Source organism: Crocodylus siamensis, chromosome 4 (assembly GCF_052110815.1).
Source record: "Crocodylus siamensis isolate JL-2025a chromosome 4, ASM5211081v1, whole genome shotgun sequence".
NCBI classification, from domain to species: domain Eukaryota; kingdom Metazoa; phylum Chordata; order Crocodylia; family Crocodylidae; genus Crocodylus; species Crocodylus siamensis.
This window is the reverse complement of record NC_143398.1, coordinates 212,035,777-212,058,799: the sequence shown is the minus strand read 5'-3', so window position 1 is coordinate 212,058,799 and position 23,023 is coordinate 212,035,777. Positions and strand designations below refer to the sequence as shown.

General features: G+C 42.7%; 1 protein-coding gene across 1 annotated transcript in view; it reads right to left on the bottom strand.

Moving 5' to 3' along the window:
- Nucleotides 1-442: 442 nt before the first annotated feature.
- LOC149867541 (prolyl endopeptidase FAP-like) overlaps nt 443-23,023 on the bottom strand; it is a 60,455-nt gene continuing 37,874 nt past the window's right edge. Inside the window, exons 18-26 of the mRNA XM_090045609.1 lie at nt 20,214-20,312; nt 17,053-17,122; nt 15,033-15,227; nt 11,594-11,648; nt 7,835-7,934; nt 3,734-3,792; nt 2,867-2,939; nt 2,516-2,589; nt 443-785 (exon numbers count right to left, since the gene is read on the bottom strand). Coding sequence (XP_089901735.1) covers nt 684-785; nt 2,516-2,589; nt 2,867-2,939; nt 3,734-3,792; nt 7,835-7,934; nt 11,594-11,648; nt 15,033-15,227; nt 17,053-17,122; nt 20,214-20,312 — 827 coding nt within the window. The 3' untranslated portion in view covers nt 443-683. The remainder of the gene's footprint in view (nt 786-2,515; nt 2,590-2,866; nt 2,940-3,733; nt 3,793-7,834; nt 7,935-11,593; nt 11,649-15,032; nt 15,228-17,052; nt 17,123-20,213; nt 20,313-23,023) is intronic.

The following is a 23,023-nucleotide window of genomic DNA, read 5'->3' as shown; positions in this document are numbered from 1 at the left end:
ATTAGAAAACAAAAATAATTTTTTCATGCATGGCTGAATGTTTACATTTTAGTCCAGACCAAATCTAGGAGCTCAGTGATACTAACTTGGTCCATGGTAGAAAGCACTTAGACATTCAGGAGAAACCCTCTCTTTCACAAATCATTTTAAACTTATTTTCAAAGTAACTACAGTTTAATTTGGACACACATACAAGCTTCAGGCTGATTGTCCAAGCTGTAACTCCAAACCTTGTGAGGATCGCACCTTGATGGGTTCTGCCCCAGATCTGTGCTTCCGGGACATTAATTAATCACACTGCTTTCTTGTCCTTGTCCACATCACTGAGCAACCATATTCATCTGGCTTTACAAGTTTTTTTCCTAAATGAGCTCCTTTTTCTTCATCATAAACCAGAATCTGGAACTTGATTTGTATGCAACATGAGAATAAAAGTACATCATATTTTAAATTTTGATTTTATTTTTTCAAGCAAACAGGTGTTAATTGCGCCAAAACATGTATTAGCATTTCTGCTAATATACAGTAGTAATTATGGATGTAAAGGCAAAAATAAAATCTTAATCCTTAATTATTAATCCACCTTTACAATAGATTTAATCTTGCCAGAGTTACAACTGCATTCTTTCAAGGCACCCTATGCTCCTAGCAATATTCAGGATCCCTTATGCTGAACACTCAGGTTACTCCAGAAGAGAGAAACACTGTTTGATGAAGTGGGTCATGTGGGTATAGAGATGTTTCCTTGAAAGGCCAGGTATTGCATGGTTCTGATCAGTGTACCACTGAAAAAGAATAACAAAAATTACTTGATTGCTCAGTCCTATTATAACTAAGCAATCTCACAGCAGGTCTTTATTAGCATAAGATGTTAGATGCTTCACAAAAACAAATAGATAGATTTTGCTAAATCTTTTCCCATTTATTATATATTTTTGAGGCATTTCCATTTTATTCATCTGACTGAACAAAGTTTCTAAATCATCTTTAAGTCAGAGTCAATGTCCCATAACTGCCAAGTTAGTTGCATCAAGTCAGGCAAAAAACTGCAGACTTCCAGATGTCCCCAGGGAAGTGTCTCTGACATGTGCTGCATGATCTTAGCAACTGGGTCACTGACAAGACAGACTTATGTCTTTTATGTAAAAAATATGCATTTTTTAAAGCCAGATCCTTCTCTCTCTTGTATAGTTGCAAGAGAACCAGCATAATTCTGATGGGCACATGAGGAATTCAGGATATTTGGAGCCTACTCAAGGATTCATATTCTTTTGTAAACCAATAAACCATAGCTCTGCAGGAGTTCCTGTAGTCTCATGTGTTTGAGACCTCATGGACTCAGAAAATGGGGAAGAAGCAGAACAGGAAAGGACAGGGATCAGGTTCAAGCACTTGTCATTGAGCAAATACAGTGGGTGTTAGGCCAGGGACAAAGGGCATAGCAGCAGTAGAGCCTGGCATAGATTCAGTGGGTGCATCTACACATGCTATTAGGGTGCAGCAATAAAGTCCGATGCATATTGCATGAGGGTTTTATTGCTCCCCGGTGCCACGTTTGAACATATATCTGGGACAGCAGCACATTGAGCTAGATCAGAGCAGCCCCAGCTGCCAGAGGGCCTCAGGGTCAGCCTGCCAACCTGGGGTTGCTCCAACCTGGTTCAACATGCTGTAGGGGGCCTGGCTGAGCCATGAGGGTATTCCAGTGCAGGGCTAGCTGCAAGGCAGCCCCAATTCTGAAGCACCCAAGTACTCCAGCCAACCCAGTCATTGAGTATGCATGTGCTGTCGAAGACTAAAAAATTCCACAGTAAGATTGTACTTATATTTACAAGTACTAACCTGCAGCAGAGTTAATTAGCTTACTCCACCCTAATAGCACTGTGTGTGTAGATGCCAAGACATTTACTGCAGAGCTAGTTAGATAAATCCATAGTAAACGTCTCCTGTAAATGTACCTATTGTTTTGTTCTTTCTGCATTATGTTCTTCATTCATCCTTTTCAACTTTGCATCTATTCTACTCCTCTCTCTGCCCCTGCCACCCTACTCAGAATACCCAAATAACCTATTTGTTTCTACTGCAGACATAGTGCTTAGATGTTTCATCTTTTTTCCCTGGTCATTCTTCCCTTGCCTGTGATTGACATGATCAGCCCCTGTGGTGGCACCTCTAGCTTCTGAAGGCAGCTCCTCTTTTATTATATAGTGACAGACCCAGGAAGAGGCATATAAACTGGTTTCTCATTCTATTTTTCCAGGGCTCCAAACTACTCTTTGCAAATAAGAGACTGACCATGTGTAGAAGCAGCTGGAAGGACAAAATAGAACCCAACATGTTTGGCAGCTAGTTTTCTGTAAGCACTGAAAAATGATACCTACATCAGTGTTTGGAACTCACTGGGTTAAACTGAGCTGTTAAAAATGTCACCAAATGTTAGATAAACTGCTTAACAGAATTATCAAGTAGATAAATAAGAAAATAGGAAAAAGGAAAATAGTCTGATGTTATCTACCATTGCCTGGAAATCCACCTGTGCGTCAACCAGAGCTTTAGCAATCTGTGCTGAGTTCTGAAAATGCACGTTATCTGGAAAAAAGGGGAAAAAACAAACAAGGAAGAGAGTGGCTGTTAAAACCTAGTAAGTATCAGAAAATAAAAAGTCCTGGTACATTAAGTTGAGTTCATCAGTTGTTGAGTGATATGGCTGACATTACTAACAATGAGTAAGCATTTCTTAATATACGGGATGGAAATGTACCAACCCTCTAAGTACTGACCCTAATTAAAGGCACAGAATGATACTTAATGTTTCTCAAACAAAGTGTTTCTGGCTCAGTACTTGTACTGCCTTTGTGAACCTCACCATCTGCTGTTCCATGGATGAGGAGATATTCCACATTTTGGAAATTCTTTGCTCTCACCATCACAGTTGAATTCTGTTAATAAAAAAAATGAGCAATTCAGCAGTTGCAATTTAGAGCACTTAGTGTTACAGGTAAAAGGCTTCATTGCCTAGTATAACACTAATCAAATCATCATATAAACTGTAGTGATTTTTTATGTCTGGGATTGTAAGGTGGACATACTCAGTGTCCTCTTCCAAATGTCAGTTCACATAAATCTTATGCCCCTACTTTGTCTCACACTGAGGCCATGCCACTCACCTACCCCAAAGTGTTCTACCAGAGCAGATCGGGATGAAGAGTTTCTGCTATTTGGGCTGAGTATTAAAGGCTTGATCCAAAGCTCACTGAAATCGCTGATTTCTGTGGGGTTTTCATCAGGCTGAATAGGGTGTCAGAGCTGACCGAGGTTTAGTGATTGAGGGGAATGGTGATTCTTATTGGGATGGAGGACAGAAGAGGTAATATGCCTTTCCAAGATGTTCAAGTCATTATTACCACAGATTCAGTTTGCATGAAGCAGCTTGCATACCATGCTAAGAAAATAAACATTAACATTAATCTTTCAGCATCTTTCTGGTAAGTTTTCCCTGATTTGGTTTGGTGGAATTATCAGAACTGACACCCTTTGCCCATATTAGGGAAAATATGCACCATTTAGTACAGAATATTTAGGACTATTAAATATAGAAAAAAAAGAGTGACTATAGGTAGGTTAATTCCAAAATAATCTTTTACCATCCCAGGTAGCTGATTTACCCTACCCTCTCTTTTGTGCCAATGTGGTTCAAGTTCAAGAAGAATCAACACAAGAAAATAATTCTTACTCTGTAGTGTCCAAGATTATCTGATGGAAGCCCCATAAATCTCTCTGTGTAGATAGATGCTGTAAAAAATAGAGTACAATATATATGATATTTTAAATACGGCACATTTCAATTACTTCAGTTGTGCAAAATAAATTATAAATTATTAGATCTCTTCCCTCTCTCCCATTAGCCTCACAATACAGGATGGCAGAAACATAATCACTTATGAAAATGAATAAATGCTGCAAGTTTACCTGGTCCTAAATAGACCTGAGTATAATGGGCAGCTAATGCATGTGGAATGCTATTTCTTGAATCAGACTAGGGACAGACATTCAAAAAACCTGAGCCTGAATTGATTCAATCTTTGCAGGTTAGTCTAATCTGGCTAGGCTAAACCTGTTTTGTAACTGGACAGACATCCTAGAAATGCAGGCACATGTCTGCAGTGGCTTAGGCTAGAAGCCAGGGGGCACTAGAGCAGCCCTCCCTTCCTTCCACAGGGCTGAGCTGAGGGGGGCATGGCCAGGCACAGGGCACTCTGATTATTTCCCCGCCCCCCACAAACTGCCCAGCAGGGAATGTGTCTCACCCCCCACTCAGTGTTTATCAACTCATTAAGAAAACAAAGCCTCTCTCCATTAACTAATGGAACTCTTCTTAAACAGCTTTTTTAAGGAAGGAAATTAAGCTACCTGTTGATTAGCTCCAAAAAACTGTAAGGCAAAGAGAAGTGGGGAAAAAATCCTGTTTAGCAGGGAGAAGCCAGGCAGGTGCTCTGTGTCTGCAAGTCTCTGCCAGAGCTCTGGCCAGGGAGCGGGGGGGGGGTGCCCTGCCCTGCCCTGCCCTGCCCTGCCCAGCCCAGACAGCATCCCAGGATGTGGGGGGTGCCTGGCTTACATCTTAAACCACCAAGGGGTCTCGGGCAGACATTGCATGAACTGGTTTGACCCAAATCAGTTAAGTCTGAGACTGTATTCAATCAGATTTATCTCAAACCAGTTTCAGCCATTTTCAGACTGGTTTATGTACACTGAATATCTGTGCACTGCTCTGTTACAGGTTTAAACCAGGTTCTGATCACCTAAACCAGTTTATGTGTAATTTCTGTCCCTAGCCTCAGTGTCGAAGTTAAGAAGTGGCAGTTCACCTAGAATAGCTGCTTCTACAGACAAAGTCCCTCAACTGAAACTGCTTTACGCTGCAGTGTAAAACTGGGAATCAGCAGTTCAATTTATCAACTGGGGGGAAGCTGTCTGCAAGCCAGACCACAAGGAGTTTTCCTGTAACCAATACCATGAAGTAGAAGTATAGGCAGGGCACTGTTGAATTCCATTCTGTTCCCCCCCCACCACAACAACAGCTGTGGGGGACAGGAGATGGGACAAGTATAAAGCTGTGTATATGATGCCCAGTTCTCTGACCATATTTCATATACCAGGATGCAAAAGGAGTTGGAGTAAGGATTAATTTTACCAGGTTTCCTAAAAATTTGCTAAAGCTCTTTCCAGATATGAGGGAAAAGCAACTACACAATTACTCAATATTTCCCTCTTAGAAAAAAAAGGCTAGAAATTCCTTATGAGGTCACTTTTTTCACTTTAGCCAGATCTTAGAGGATATAGCTTGTGGACAGTTAATCAAGCACTGTCAAAATGTCTAGCAAAAAAGCATGCTCATCTAATGTGTGTCTTGCTAATAAAAGACAAGCAGTTGGGCTCCTACAGCTGAACCATCCCTGAGCCAGACACATTTCTGACTTCATCAAGAAGAACCATGGATATCTGTGAAACCCCATGCAGCAGCACCACTTTCCAATGGCTTTTCTTAGAAAGGGATAAGAAAGCATAATCAGCAACAATGGGTCAAGCTGGGGTATCCTGCTTTTTCAATCTATAATGTCCCCACAATACCAAGTGGGGATTTGCACTTTGCACCACTTAAGTTTTATCATCAAGGTAGATTAGCTTTACAGTGTTAAAGCTCCACTCTGCTCCAGAATTAAAGCTCTTTGGACTTTCCAGGACTTATTTCCTGGGTTTTACTGAAGCTGGTGTGAAGGAAAACAAACATCAATGTCAAATGAATGCATCCTTTTTAATCATCATGGTAGTTTTATTAACAATACTTTATGCTGCCGTTGCACTGCTTTACCACTGCGGACAGAGGAACACATATCCTAAACTGGCAAATACAGATCTTTTCTCCATTTTCATTTCAGCTCTTTTAAGTCAACTCTCAAATTATAAAAACTATTCAAGTATGAAGTTTCTAAATGTCATCTAGTCAAGTATTTTCTTTTTTAATTGAAACATAGAGTGACTATAAAATGTGTTGTCATCTAGTGTCAAACATAATAATATTGGGATTATACTTAAAATCTTTTTTCTTAATGATTGGCATCCTTCTGATTTAGAGCAAAATTCTTCCATCTGTTATACCACTGCAAGTCCACCGAGGTTAAAGTGCTCGAGTGGGGGAATTAGCTTGTTGTCATCAAAGGGACAAGGGGAAGCAGAAAACTACTTTAACCAAGGAGTCTGCCTGAGTATAATTTCCATTTCCAGCTGATCAATTGTGCTTCAGAGATGTTATTAACAATTTCCAGGAAATGGAGAGAGAGATCTTTGAAAAAAAGTTTATGGCTGTGATTCTATGCTGAGCATTCAGAAAAGGCTTTTGATATAACTTTGACAGCACTGGGGGCCTTCCTAATTTATCACTGCCTCCCATTTTTGTTATATGGGTTGTTAGTAGTGTCTGGTTGAAAGTGCTGCATGGTGCAGTCTTGCCCCTGCCACTCCTCTCTCACCTTTACTCCTAGCATTGTCTCTATGTGAGGCCTTGTGACTAATTTATGCAGTGTTTGCTTAGGAGTCATTCTCCCCTATGTGGACCAAGGCCTTTTAGGTCTTGTTTTATATCTCTGGCTCATTTACCCTCTTCTGGTATGGAGGCAAAAGAACTACAGAAGAAGTGATATCTCCATCTAAGACTCCAATCCCTTGAAGCTGTTTGAGGACTATAAATGCTCACAACTGTTCTTTTGCATAAATAATTTAAAAATATCTTTCTGCCTGAGTTCTGGGAATAATTTCTCACAAGAAAATAAAATCTGAAAAACATTGAGGTCAATGCAAAAGACAGAATCTGCAGGTGGAATATTCTCCCAATATCCTTTTACAAATTATTCCTGTTTAACTTGCAAAACATAACACATACAAGAGATGCATGTACTAGAAGATGGAAGGTGAAACTTTCCATTTAACCAAAATGTCTTCTCCCAGCCAGAATTTTTATGCAGACAAATGCATATTATATTAATTTCCTGGAAGTATTTATTCTTTGCTCCTGAAAAAACAGAGTACCAGATTCTCATTTACAAAGAAGCTCTTTTACACCATGCTTGCAGTGTGAAGGGGTTGTAAAATGAATATATTTACATGACATTTTCACCTTTAGTGAGATCCCTTGACACTGTCACTGAGGTGTAAAATTTCCTCAATATAAATGAGTGCCCAAACTGCAGATGGTACATATAACACAACATGAAGTTCAGCTGGTACCTAAGGAAATAAGGAAGTAACTGAGAATCCTGTGTGGAGGCTCCCCTAGGAAAACGGCATAAAACATTTCTCATTCCAGATGTGACTGAGTACATCTCTTTTCAACCACTTTTCAGAAATAGCTTGATGAGCTGTAAGGATAAGTGAGTCCTATCAGGGATAATTTAGCAATAACCATTGAAGGATGACTCTATCAAAGGCAAGGAAATCACCTCAGTTGCCCTTTCAATTTAGTAGCAGAGTTTTAACAATAAGAGTTTGCAGGAAGCCCCCATGCAGCACTCACTGAATGTATATAGTTGGCCAAGAGGGCTTTACAGATGCATAAGTGAGATTAACTAACAAGCTTTCTGCCAACTCACAATATTTGTTTAAATCAGCTTGTTGCAGCTATCCGCAGCAGGGAGAAGATGAAATGGAGCCTTGCAGAGTTTTTATTTCCAGGTGATGGCAATTTCTTTAAGTTGGCAAACTCTTGCCATGACTTCATGTAGAAAGTCATTAAATAGTATGTCTTGTTTTCCAAGACAGTGCTTATTAAATGTTTCCATACCGTAATATTCCCAGCTGGAGACAGGAGCCACTGCTATTCCACATTTAAATACTCCACTGCCAGATCCAAGTGCCAGTGAAGTTACATATCCACCATATGACTAGAGAGAAATCACAGGGAGGTTAATATTCTGTAGCGAAGTCTCACTTTGCTCTGTGAATGCAAGTAATAAAACATTACATCCAAAATAATTATTTGCTTTGACAGCACAGGGAAGGAGGGAAGCAGTAAGAGGTGTACCAATTGAGTCTAGTAAAATAAATATTTTGCTTCTTTTTGCTGCCTACTTTATTGCTGCATCCAGGACTCTGGTTTGGGTCAGCCCCAGGTTTCCTCTCTTTTACTGAACTACTTAGATTCTCTTAAAAATTGCCATATCAAATTAGGCACAACCAAGTGGCTATACACCAAAAGGCTGTGGATGTTCGCTTCCTTGCAGGCCACGGTACTGCTTCAGGGGAAGGTAAAGCTTTCATTGAAGGTCTTCACAGTTTGTTACTTCCCTCCAGCTTGGAGCAAAGGAGTCTTTTTTTCAGGCTATGGTCTGGTTCTATGTCTACAACATGGTGTTTCAATTAACTGCCTTTCTAAAGCAACAGAAAAGAGACTACAGAATGGTTCCAGACTGCGGACACTAAAGGTCCAAAAAGTAAGCTTTACTTAGTGCTGAATCCAAAGAAATGAGAATGAAACCTCAATATCAAATACCTTTGTTTAGCGACAGATCCAGGGGGATGTGGTGGTGCGGTCACATTCCCCTTCTGCTGAAACCACTGTCCTTGGCTCACCTGGCTGCAGAGGGAGCCCCACAGCCACTCCTGCCCTACTCCAGCTGCAGGCTGCAGTTGTGCAGGGTGCTAGGTTTGCCTGAGAACAGCAGCAGTAGTGGGACAGTTTCCTCTTTCTGCACCTGCTGCTTCCCTAATGTGATCCCTACTGGCTGGGAGCAAGTGCTGGAAGGAGGAAACTGTATCCTGCCACTGCCATTGTCCTTGGCTAATGCAGGTGCTGGAGCAGCCCCAGATCCCCTCCTTCCCCACTCCAGCCTGGGGCTGTAAGGAACAGCTGTATGAGGTGCTGAGCTCTGCTGGGATCATTGGTGGTAGAGTGCAGGTTCCTCCTTCCTGAGCCTTTTCCCATCCAGCAGGGGACACTGGAGAGAAAGAGACAACCAGGCACGAAGCAGACTTGAGGGAGGAACCTATGTGCTGCCGCCTTGGTCGCCAGCTGAGCCCAGCACCCCACGCAGCTGCTGACTGTAGCCCTGGCAGGATCAGGGCAGAAGCAGCTCTGGGGTTCCACCTATACCCCGGTCAGTCAGAGACAGAAACAGTGGTGGCAAAATGGGTGTCCCCCTTCAAGTCCCCTGCTCCCCTGCCAGCACAGGGGTTTGCCCTTCCAGCCACAGGGGATGGGGTGTGCCGCACCCTCTTTAGGAAATCCTGAATCTGCCTATGCCTTTGCTCACTGAACTCACCCTCATAACGGACCATGCACTTGTCATCTCCAATAATTACATCTTTTCCTGTTCCTAAAACCCTTTTTCTCTTCTAAACAGCTGAGGTGAAGCTGCCAGAAAACGAGGCGGAACAATTACTACCTCCCACTGGCGGGTGGTTCCTGGCCTGACTCTCAGGCTGGGAACCAGCAGGGAGAATTAGTTCATAGCTGGAGATAAGGCCAAGGGAAGAACTAGCCTGAGCTCAGCATGGCTCTGTGCAAGCAGGTAGGGCTGACTGCTGAGAAAAGGTAGACAGGAGTGTGAAACATTCAGTTTTTTTGGTTGTGGGGAACCTTATGTGTGTTTTCTACTGGGGTCCATATTTCTGGAGCAGGGAGACAACATGGAGATGGAGATGGAGGTAGGAGCCATGGGACTTGTGTAGAAATTAGAGGATAAATGTTTGCACCCTCTATTTTCAAGGGATTAAGGGAAATTTAATCCCTGCTCAAACAAACCACCACCAAACAACCCCCAAATATTTGAAACTGCGAATGCTGAACCCACGAATAACGAGGGTTTCCTGTAAAGTTTATTGGCAATAACGCTTCTATCAGGATAGACAGGAAGGACGCATCTTCCAATTCTATGAAAATATATTAGACCAAGAAGGGTTTTGGGGGGGGGAGAAGAAACAGAAAATGACAATTTCCCCTGTAAAAATGAAGACTAGCAACCTGTGAAATAGTGCCATCATTTTAATAACATGCCTACTGATTGGATACATTGTATCTGACTTGTCGAACATCACAGCTTTCCCAGAAACATATTTTATTAACCTATCAATGGGAGTTTCAGTTGATTTCACCCTAATGTATTCCATCTGTCTTAGAACTGTTTACTGATGCTTACCAGGGTAACTAAAATACTAGTTAGCATTAACTTCATATGTATTTTTAATAGTTTTGTTCATGTGTCTTCTCATATCAGCTACCTTACATTGTTACACTGAATCTGAATCTTCTAAAATCTATTCTGCAATGTCTTTCTGGGTAAGCTGCTTACAGGAAAACTGAGGCAAGGAAATCAAAAGAAAAACATACAGTTGCAGACCAGAACAATTCTCTTGGTTAAAAGACAGTTGGGTAAAGAGTTGGAATAGAAACTCTTTCTGAAAGATGATAAAAAAATGAGCATCTATAAACAGCAAACTACCGAAAAGAATTATTTAATTCTGCTAATATCCCAGTTTGTCCAATAAACTCTTCTAGCTACTGATGTCTATTACTTTGTTGGGACAATATTTATTGTTTTCTCTTAAAGCTCTGCTTTCTACACATGACTAAAATTAGCAAGAAGAGGAAAGAAAAAATGATTGTAGTGGCTTCTTCCTGTTCTATTTGGAACAGATTATGCTGTGGAAGACTGGACATAGATACTCACAAATAGCTCTTTTTCCAGTATGAGTCAGATTAGAAAAATACAACCATTTAAAAATAAAGACTACAGTGTGTAAGATTTCTATCACTACTTTGTTTACACTGGCAACAAAATGGTTTGAATAATGGTTCTTGTGAACTTCACTAACTCCACTTGCTGGTCTCCAAGTTGAGACAGGAAAACTTAAAGAAATAAGACCTTCTCCAGAAGGTTTAAGTTCATTCTTACCTTATCCTATTTGGTTCACCCATCTCTCTGGGGATGTGCAGCTTTCAGCTCATTTCAATGGAAAGAACGGATTCTAATTTGAAAAAGAGGGCTTCCCCTCTGCCCCCATAAAGTTCATTCTAATGGACTATTTCAAACCAGACAAAATAAAGAAGAATGGAATGAATGTTACGAGTCTTGCCAAGGTCAGTGGTTTCAGACCAGAAGGTTCTGCTCATTTTTTAAATTTCAGATAATAATTAAGTTCCTGCCCCTTGAATTTTGATGTCAGCATCAGGTTCAAATGAACTGCTGAATTAACAGAGAAGCCAACCTAAACATTTGAGTGTCAATTGGCTTCAACCAAAAACTGCATTTTGGTTGATAGCTATTCAAAATTCAGGCCAGGTCTATCAAAGATCTTGAAATTCTCAGAGAACCTGGCCCAAATGTGGGATTTATAATACAAATCAGAGTCCAGGGCAGCAGTCTGCTTTACCATAGCTGCAAATTTTAGGCTTCTAATGAGATAAATAGTTCATTTTACAATGATACCCAAAATGGAGAAGCAGCTTTCAAGAGACTGTGTGACAGCAAAGGAAGACTTTTAGAAAACACTAAAACGATTAAGAAAAAAATAAGAAATATCAAAAACAGCAGCAATGACTTACCCAGCCCCATATTGCTATTCTTTTTTCATCAACAAAACCCATTTCTATAAATTTCCTGTTGTAAAGAAAAAGCACAATTATAAATGCCTTATTTTTCCTAGGCAGGATTATTTATCTAGCATTTTGCTAATAAACACAAGTCAAACTTCTTGTATTCTTTCTGAACACATCAGATTATCACACAGATGTACCTCTAAGAACACCGTGTCTGACTTCTACAAGGAAACAAATAAGAAATTCATGAATTTTAGGGGCCAAAAGGACCGCAATGTCATTCAGGCAGATATCATGAAAGAAAGAAATGCCACACAGTTCAGTCTCCTTGCTCCCTTTTTTCAAGTCTAAACAGGGGAGATCAGAGTTCTACCCCCTGCAATACTTAAGGACCAGCAAAAGTACTGATCACAGAGTGGAGTGGTAACCAAACAAGAGAAGCTCAATAAACACTGATATCCACCTTAATCTCAGATTGCCTCCATTTGGTCTCTAATTTAAAATCACCATGTGATATAAATGATAGCGTGACATGATATTCACAAATACAGGAAAGGAGCTAACAAGATGCACATATGCCCAAACCTGGATCTCCTGCTGTTGTAATTTTACCCGTTTCCTAATGCTAGGCTTTGCTGTGTTGTTATGGACACATAGGCCTTATCCTGCAAGGTGCTCAGCATATCTGAACCTCTCAGGAGGTATTTTGCAGCTTTGGGCCATAGGATTAAAGACTCCTTGTGGCAAAGACTTGTCTTCTTTAAAAAAATTGCATGTAAAGCATCATGTACATTCCTGACACTGAAATTAAAATATCAGGGATAACATCTCCAGAATAGGTGCATGGTAAAGAATTTAGAGAAAATGAAAAAGCAGATGTTTATTTAGGTGCTCAACTGTTAGGCAAGTTGAAGAAAAAAAACAGAATTAATAGTGTCAAGTTTTGTGCCACTGCACTTCTTCATAACTCTGGAAACATTTTGAGAAAGGAAAGATGGGTTTATGCACAGGGATATTTATCTTAAGAAGCCACTTAGAAAAGTAGCCAAATAATAATATGGGTGAATTATCAGTGTACAGTGTAGCAGACAATGTGATACAACAGTGAACAAATGTCAGGGAGGGTAAAGACAACACAATAAGATCACTTGCTTTCAGCTAAATTCATGCTCCAGATTAGAGGTAAGCATAGTGAGATAGACAACAAATAGGGCCAGATTCACCCCAGGCTCTCCTCCAGGCCAGCAATACTCAAAAAGGTGTGGTATGAACTGGGAGGGACATGGCTAGATATGGGCTGACACAATATGCCCTGATTCATCAGGGCCCTGCAGCAGTTTTAACCATTTTAAAGATCCTCTCTCAGGGAGGGGCTCCTCACTGGAGTACCTATGGTTTAATAATAGACTAAGTGACATTCACATAATTAAAGGCAACATTGATTCAGATGCTGATGGTAAACTGAGGAATGTTTGCACATTAAATCTGTGATGATTTCAGCCATTCCTTTACAGGCTGCCAGAGCAGACTGCACCTACAGAATCATCTTTGTCTCACTTTGTCTCTGACAGGTGGCTTTTTACTACTTTAATGTCTCAGTGACACTTTAGGGCAATAAAAAGTAAGTTATAACTTTTATGATTACTATAAAGCAAATGATGTTGTTGTTTCAGGAAAGGAAAACAAGTGATGTGTGACACATAGAAGCCTGAAAAGATAAAAAAGGCTGTTTTGGTTCAGTCACCACTGAAGATGATAACAGTAACACAGTACTTAATGCAATACCAGCTAAAGAGGAAATGGAGGTCAGTAAGCAGAAACAGGAAAGAGGAGATAAAAAGAGTACCCAGAAAATGTGCTCAAGCATACAGAGAAAAACTATAGGAGTCAAGACTCCTGGGTTCTGTTCCTGGCTGGGCTATTCAGAGCCAGTTTTCTCACTTGGGTGTGCCTAGTTTCACTGTACCAAGAAACCTATCTAGATCAAATTAAGTTTCCTCTCATATCACACAGTTCCCTACATCCATGTCTACTTCAATTCTAAATGCCTGCCTTAGAAATTATCTTGTTCCCCTGAAAATGTTAGATGGGGCTTCTTTTCTGATACTTTTAACTCTTCCTTCCTTCCAGAGAATCCAGAGTGATATTTCCCTGTTGACATTCCCTTTCAAATGTTTGTGTAGAGTTGTGTAGGAAATGAAGAAGTTTTGAACTCCTGCTGGCTTCAAACATTTTTGTATCATTTCTTGGTACTTCACAATGGCAATAAAGATGGTCTTATGGCTCTTATGACTCTTTAGAGATCTAAAGATGGTGGTTAAGCTCTATCACAGACCACGAGGCAAGGTTTTTTGTGGATGATATTTTTTATTGGACCAAGAGCTAGAAGGTATACAAACCTCTTTTCAGGTTTGAAGTACCCTCCCTCAGGGTACCTTTCCTTCATATGGCCCACCTATACGGGTAGTGCACCAAAAAATATTACCCACAAAAATCCTTGCCTTTCACATTTTCCTGGACTATCATGGCTATAGCATCACTCCAACTCCATCTGATCTTGAGCAAGTAAACTGATTTCTTATCTCAGTTTTCCCCACCTGTAAAAATGGGCAACATATTGATTTACCTCACAACACTAATGAAAGGCTTTCTGCATAACTCTTCAAGTGATCTTAAACCCTAGAACTGAAGCCACAGCAGTATTCTTATAAAACTGAACTAGTGGTAGTGAAAAGTACTCTATATGATGATCTTTACTTCCCATGAAGCGATGCGTCCAGGGACACCCATGTAACCACATGAATGTCAGGTATGACTCTAATTTTTTATGCCTATGGCCAGTCCAGATGAGTGCGGACATGCAGTATGTCGCGCAGCAGACCTGTCTGTGGTGCTACACACTGCACATGCAAGTGTTCCCCGTGCTGCTACCTTGCAGCATGGAGGGGTGGGGGGCGGTTGACCCCAGGAGTTCCTGGGCTAAAAATACCCCACACCGAAAAAATGGGGATAGCGCATGTGGCAACAGGGCACTCCACCCAAAACCAGAGCCTGGCTGGCCAGAGCCACACCCCAGCTGTCGGCCAAGCTTCCTGCCATGACTACAGTCCCAGGAGACCCCCAGGGTCCCAGGTAAGGCTGCTGGGGCCACCACAGTTGCTGGCCACAGCCTCCCCTGTCCCACCTGGGGTAATTTGCCATTCGCCAGAGTGCACGTGACATGGGTATTCCCTGAGGATAAGTAGCAGCGACACAATTTACACCCTGGGAAACAAACATCCATGCTCATTAGGACATACCTTATGAGTCTTAACTATTATCCCAACTACCAGAAATCCCAACAGAGTGGTGCTAGAAAGACTGTGATGTACTTACTACTCTGTCTCTAGTATGTCTGATTTGGTGGTGCTCAACAAGCAAAAAGGCATAGGATCCTGGTACTCACTTCACTGCTGAGATTTGATCTTCAACTTCATAGAGTCCTAGTCTTCGATACACTGCATATAACATCTTGTCACCTTGAAAAGCTGTCCCTCGGCCATCCACAACAACAGCTATGATCCCCTCTTTGCTTACAAGATAGGTTATCCAGCTAACACTAAATGTGAGCCTTACATCCTGACTGCAAGGGCCTCCATACCTAAAGAAAATAGTTAAAGATTCTCAGATTCATATTTTATAGATGAACTTTCTAGGTTGAAACAAAACTTTTATCAAATACAAGACATAAATAATATTCTAACTAAGGGTTGCATCTAAAAAGGAAATTTTTTGAGTCCATAGTCCTAATGAGCAGCCTAACAATATCTTGAGAGGGGAAATGTCTGGAATATTGTACATCTACCTCACATTTCTCCACATTTGTTTTTGTATGAGGTAGAACAAGTTCATTGTGTTTGGAAAGGAGAAGCAGGTAGATCTTCACCTTGATGTTGCTGTGAGATTTCACTAGCTACAATCCATTGCTAATAATACAGAGCTACTGTATTTATTCAATTAGAAGACAAAACTTTCCCCACCATTTAATATGGGGAAAAAAGCCCCTCACCTTAAAACGAAGCATAAGGTAGCAGGCAGCTGCTGTGTCCCAAGCCCAGGTCGGAGCCAAAGCCAGGGCCAGAGCAGGGGCTGGGGCCGGGGCCAGCCTCCAGTGCCTCCCCCCATGCTGCTTCTTCCTCTCTCCCCCTCTGCTGCACTCCTCCAACCTTTGCTCCATGCCACCAGGCTCTGTCCTTGCTGCAGCCTGGCCCTATGGCAGCAGTACCAACTCCGCACTGCTGTTACAGGTCCAAACTGGTGCCATGCTCCATGCCCAAGGCTGGGCAACGGTGGGGGTGTGGAAGGGCAGGTGGTGGGGGAAGAGATTTTGGGGGGGGTGAAGATGGGAGGATGGGGCAGGGACCTGAGACTGAGGCGTCAAAAGTTGTGTGAAGGGGATGAGGGAGAGGAACAGGACAAAGGGGGAATTAGGGCAGCCTGAAGCTGCAGGGAGTGGTGGGGAACAGGCAGCAGAGGGCAAACTGCCTGCCTCTCTCACTGCCTGCCTCACCACCTCCACACTGCCTGTCCCAGTACTGCTTGCCCCCCTTCCACTGCCTGCCCTACCATATGGCCCTCTACTGTCCCACCCCTCCACCTGGCACAATAGTGGCCCCCTCATCATCTCTTCCCCCACCAGCTGCGGGGATGAGTTTAAGATGATCCTCTAATAATTAGATTCAATATATGGAAAATTATAATCAATTTATACATTTTCTATGGATAGAATTCAATTATTGGGGGGACATCTTACATTCAGGGTTGTCTTGTATTCTGGTAAATATGGTAGATTTAGTCATCTGTTTCAGTCCAGAATGAGGGGCATCATATGGCAGCACTGTTTCTGGAGGAACTTCGTTAAGGCATTAAACCTCACAGCCACGCTTCCTCCCTGCTCAGCAGGCCAGTAATGGAGGGCACAAAACCAAGCCTCCCATTTTCCCCTTTCTGCCCCTTCCTTTCCTACTTGATTACATGGAGGAAGGTAGCCAGACTCTACTTTCCCCTGCAACACCTGGAGCCACATTCTGTATGAGCAATCCAGTCTGGAAGCAAGACAGTACGAGGAGTTTGCCTTCCCTGTACACTTGAGTAAAGGCAAGGTACAAGCTAGGAAAATATTTATCATTTTGCTTAAATATACAAGATTGAGTCATACCATACTTTCTTATGTTATAAGTGTGAAACCCTGTATACTATTTTGGACAACAAAAAATAAATGATAATGGTATGGAATAAATGGAAGAAGCAATGGAACTAACAACCACAAATGATTACATTCCCTAAATCAGAGGACTGGTGTGTTTTACTTTTCTTTTGTATGCTAATGCATGTTTCTGTGAACTGTATGTGAACTGTAATAACAAATGCCCTTTCTGACAATCAGGCTGTTAAAAACAACAAAATAAAAATAAAAGCTTACATACACCTGAATTAGCAGAGGATACTTCTTAGATCTATCAAACTCTGGGGGTAAAAGCATCTTGTACCACAGAGCTAAAAAAAAAGATGAGTTACAAATATATCATTAGTGGTTATGATGATTCTGGTATGCATACTTCATTATCTGTGAGAACAGCATCTCAAATGAGTCAGTGAGAAACATGGTGTTTGTGAATTCTGAGTAAAGAATAAATTCAACATTTTTTTCCTGATTTGACTGCTTTAAACAATCTTAAAGTAATGAAGTGTGTAGGGTTTTTTTTCTTTAAATTGATCAACATACAATTATTGCACAGAATATCAGGGCCCAATTTCTTCCGATATCTGGGAAAAATGAAATCAGGAAAAAAACTCATATCTCAGTGGGATATATAAATTCAGGAAACTTTATATTGATTCATTACTATAGAAGAATGTTATTAAAATTATAAGTGATAACTTCAAAATACAAAGCCTACCTTTCAAGGTATTAAACTAAGTATTACTGCATGGATGACAGTTTCAGTATCACTTTTTACAGTTATCACAGTGTACTCTTTTTCTTTTTTTGTGTGATATTGAAGGATTTTGAAGTCACATACAGCTGCAGCCTTTTGCATCTTTGCAGTAAGGATATATTTTATAGACGGTAGAAGCAGAATGTTATTTTGGTAAGTTGCCTATAGTGAATTAGTGTCAGAGGCTAGGGACAGATATTCAAAAAGCTGAGACTGAACTAATTCAACCTTTGCAGATTAGTCTAACCTGCCTAGGCTGAACTGGTTTGTAACAGGACAAACTTCCCCTCTGGTCTGAGGCAATGCAGGTACATGCCTGCAGTTGCTCAGGCCAGGCACTGGGGGACACTGGAAAGCACCCTCCGCTGTAGGGAAGGTGTGCTGGGGCAGCGTGGCCTGTCCGGACTGAACTAGCCAGAGAGAGATTTAATTCCTCCCTCTTTATCCCAGTGGCAGGGACCCCAGCCAGGTCTCCCACCTCCCTGCTCCTACAGCAGTGTGGCACCATGGCCCCTGAGGCAGAGGGGGCAGGGAGGAGAGCCCCCAACCAGCACCAGGGTCTGCCTGCCATTGCCCCCGCGCTCCCTGCCCTGGAATAGGCCCCCTGCTGTCCCCTCCGCTAGATGACAGAGGGAGGAAGAATCAACCCCCACCCCAAGGGGCCCTGCTGGCCAGCATCTGGCCATGGCCCTGCCCTGCCACTGCAGCAGGAGGGAGCAGGGCCCTTGTTTGGGGCAGAAGTCCCTGTCATAATGTGGGGGAACACAAGCCCCTTCCTGGCAGGGGTGCTGTGCTGCAGGGCCGGCAGAGCTGCAGTGGGCTGCATGTGGCAGCACCAGGGTCCGGAGCAGGCCAGAGCCCTGCAAGCCCCCCACAGCACTGCTGCGCTCTGCAGAGCGGCCCCCGCGGGGAAGAGATTTATGTTCCGGGAAGCCATGACAGGCTGCCTATCACTGTCACTCGCCGCTTGGCACTCGAGCTGTAAGTGGAGGCAAGGCCAGGCCCCCGCTGCTTGGTCTGTGCTCAGGGCAAGCCCCCTCCCAGCAAAAGGAGGCTTATTCAGCCATTGGCCCTGAGCACAGGCTAAGCAGTGGCTGCAGCCAGGCCAGGCTAACCCCACTGTGGTGCCACCAGCCAGCAGCTGAACAAGCCCCCTCTTGCCAGGAGAGGGCTTGACCCAAGCACAGAGAGGCTACTGGCACTACAGTGGGGTCTGTCCGGCCTGGCTGCTGCCACTCTGTGCTCGGGGCCAGCCTCCTCCTGGCAGGAGGGGACTTATTCTGGCACTGGCCCTGAGCACAAGCTAAGCAGCAGCTGCAGCTGGGATCGGCAGGCCCCACTGTGGTGCCAGCGGCCTCTCTGAATAAGCCCCCACCTGCTGGGAGGCAGCTGGCCCCGAGCACAGAGCTGTGGCTGGGCTGGACAGAACCCACTGCAGTGCCAGCGACTTCTCTGTGCTCAGGTCAAGCACCCTCTGGACAGGAGGGGGTTTATTCAGTTGCTGGTTGCTGGCACTGCAGCAGGGTCTGCTCAGCTTGGCTGCAGCAGCCACTTGGCCTCTGCTTGGGGCCAGTGGCTGACTAAGCCCCCACTTGCCAGGATGGGGCTTGCTCTGAGCATATACCAGGTGGTGGGGGGCAGGCCCTGCCCCTGCCTGGCAGCTGGAGTGGCAAGCAGTGCGTGACCATGACAGGTAGCAACCCGTCACAGCTTCTCGGAGTGCAAGCCTCTTCCTGGTGGGGGCTGCTCTACAAGGCTGACAGAGGTGTTGTGGAGCGTGGCAGTGCTGCAGGGGGCTTATAGGGCTCTGGCCCGCTCCAGACCCCGGTGCTGTTGCGCACAGGCCACTGCAGCTCTGCTGGCCTTGAAGCACAGCTCCTGCGCCAGGAAGGGGCTCATGCTCCCCCACATTATGATACGGGCTTCTGTCCCTAACAAGGGCCCTGCTCCCTCCCACTGCAGCAACAGCATGGGAGCATGGCCAGGCAGGGCCCCTGGGGCAGGTAACAGGGAGTGCAGCAGTGAGGGTGGGCAGACCCAGCTGCCAGTGTGGGTAGAGGGGAGACTAATTTTCCTTTCTGCCCACCTCTTCCTCAGGGGCCATGATGCCCCACTGCTGCAGCAGTGAGCGGGGAGTGCTCAGCAGACCCAGCTCGGGTCCCTGCAGGTAGGATAGAGAGGGGGGACTAAAAACCCTTCCTGGCTAGACCCCTGTCCCTGTCTGTTCCTGCTTTAGCTGGGGAGCGGAGAGGAGCCCTGGCTGGGCTGGAGCACAGAGCCCAACCCAGAGGGGATACAGGGGGTCTCTGGTTTTACTTAAACCAGCAAGCAGTCTGGGACAGACATTGCATAAACAGGTTTGAGCCAAATCAGTTAAGCCTAGTACTACATTTGATCAGGTTTATCTCAAACCAATTTCAGCCATTTTGAAACTGGTTTATGTGTACTGAATGTCTGTTCTGTTCCAGGTTTAAACCAGTTTCTGATCACTTATACCAGTTTATGTGTAATGTCTGTCCCTAGCCAGAATGAGGAACAGCAACTTACAAGTTTTGATTCCAAATCTCTTGCATGCACACTTAGACACTACTTTCTCCAATAAAATATGTATAAAAATAATAATATAAAAGAAAATGTAGAATTCTTACTTATTCCATCCACTTCAAGTTTATTAATTTCCTCTTTTGGCATTTTGATATTTACCAACTCAGACTGTAATTCTGAATTGTCTTCCATGATTCTCAGCTCTGAGTAAAAGACATTTCCATATTAGCAATCAATGTGCTGTTAACTCATCTCTGTTAATTAAGACACCGTCATTTTGTTTGTGACTAAACTAAACCAAACCAGAAGATGATAAAAACTCATACAAATAAAATAATGAGTTTAAGTAAATGAAATGGGCTTTAACTAGCAAATATATCTTGGGACAGATGCACAGTTGAATCCTAAAACCAGTGTTTCATCTAGCAGCCCCTGGCTTATAGTGGCTCTATGTGCTCTATGTCACTTGCAAAGCACAGGTGGGTATCTAACTCCCAAGGGACCTATTGCTGCTCTAGGCTGTCAGCTCTGCTACATCTGTCACTCAGCTACCATAGTGGGAAACTGGGAGAGAGTGCACGCTGTATTGTGTGTGGCAGAGATACAGAGGTAGGGATTATCTTCATTCTGTAGGACACAGCTTCTTCTAGTCCTCTATAGGGCCTGACAGGGGAGGCTGAGGAGCCATTGTGCATTATTACCATTTTAGTTCAACCAGGAAAGAAATGTTCAGAATCAACATAGTGCAGTTCTTTCCCCTCTATTAGAAGCCTTACGTAACACAGCACTACCTCATTGCCAGCTGAGTCACATTAGGCTGAAGGAGTCAGGTGTGTGGGCATAACCATTTTTCTATGATCCATGAGCATAACCAATGCCATCCCAGCACTATATCATTCGAAACATGGCTGTGAAGGCCTATAGAGCTGGTCTAGATTACGTTGTGGAACAAAGTCACTTGGCTAACTTCTTGATCACTTGGCAGGATTACTATCCAAGATGGTGGGCTTGTCTACACATGCATTAATGCGCTTTTCCTAATGTTAATTAAATTTAGTACCTCCAGTGTGAGGTACTAAATTAATATGCATTAGGCTGCGCTAATGTGCAGCAGCATAAGTGCATGTTTTTTAGGTGATGCTCAATGCACAAGTAGTCTATTTTACTGTACATTAACATAATACCACATTTTTATGTGCTTTAATGTACAGTAAAAAAGGCTACTGTGCATTAAAGCACATGTGTAGTGCCCACTGCATTTGATGGCATAGGCGGATTAATGAACAGGCAAGCTGGGCAGCCCAGCTCTCATGGGGGGAGTGGGCCTCCAATTTTGTGCTTGCCCAGGGCCCCCGTACATGTTAATCCACCTCTATTTGAAGGTGACCAGTCAGGCTACCTTCACTGAAAAAGGTTGGCTTCCTGTCTGTGGTGGTGGCACAGATTATTGGATTATGGTAGTTTCCCTATTTGAGGAACTAATAGTTCAAGTTTCATTCCTTTGCCTCTTACAACTTTTTCTATGGCAACTTTTTCTCAGTGACTTCAGAGTCACTACCGTTAGTTAGCTCTCATATCATGGTCCTTTCCTGGGGGTCATTTTTCTTAACTGGTTGTCTGTATTTACATATAAACCAGATTGTTAACACATATTCTTTATGGGATAAGAGGTCAGTCTGGGACTGCTATTTTTCTCTCTGTCCACTTTCCCCTTACTCTTTTTGTTTCCTGCTTGCAGTGTGCCTCTTCAAACATTTATCTCTATTTATGCTATCACCATTTAGTGGGTTACTGCCCATTCTACTTTATCTTGATTCATATTGGCAAGATACGCTGCACTTCCTTATATTTGAAATAACCGTTCTTTGTTTTTCTGTTGTGACTTTTTCGAACTGCATTTAATTTCAATATAAGCAGGGTCATTTTTGGCTCTTTTTTAAAATCAAGTGAAAATCAAACTTACTGATATGTAATTAAAAACATTCAATTAAATCAAAATTGTAAAAATTAATTAATGAAGAAAATAATTTTTAAAGTATTGTTAATTTGCAATGTAGATTGGAGAAATTACTAGTTGAAATGAAAACTTGATTGTCAAAATGCTTTCCATTACTGGGAATGGGAAAAGGATATTGTGCATAATGAAAATCTGTGACCTGAATCTTCCCCTTCAAATTGAAACAGAACCTTATTTGACTTTTTGAACACTTCAAGAAGCTTTTCTTTGTTATTTTACAGTTTTGAAAACCACTTCCAGAACCTGAAATAATACTAGAAGCACTAAGCCTCACATATTTCTAGCCAGACTGGGCAAAGGACATACCAGAAGTCTTACAAGAAAGCTTATTCTTACATATTTGCAGATTTGCTTATTCTAACAGGTTTGCAGATCTAAGAATTCTAGAAAAACACTGAACAAGCATCCCAACCTTGGGTATTAATCCAAACTACTCTGAACTTCCTGGTCTGTACATTGCTAAAGTAGACTAGGGACAACCCAAGGAAAGCTTCTAAACTGGTATGTATCAATTTAGCTACACGAGTCCTATTAGAATGAATTATTAATAATGTCATATTACCGCCAACTACAATGGAAATAGATTTGCTGCTTCATCTTGCGCCACCTAGACCAAAACATACTCTGAGCATGCCCTAAGAGCAGCTAATTTGAGCAAGGAGTATAAAAATTAACAATATGCTTGAAGAGACAAAAGAAGACAGTTTGAAAGTGTTTTCTTCTAAGAAGCCCTTTGGCTGGTCAAGGCACAAGAAAAGCAAAGATAAAAGTCCATCCCATGAAGCATTTTTACCTAGTCTCAGAGAACTACATATTTATAATGAAACACTGTTCACCATTGCATACAGTCTGTGTGCTTTGTTGAGGAAATGAGAAAGGATACTTAATATGCCTGAC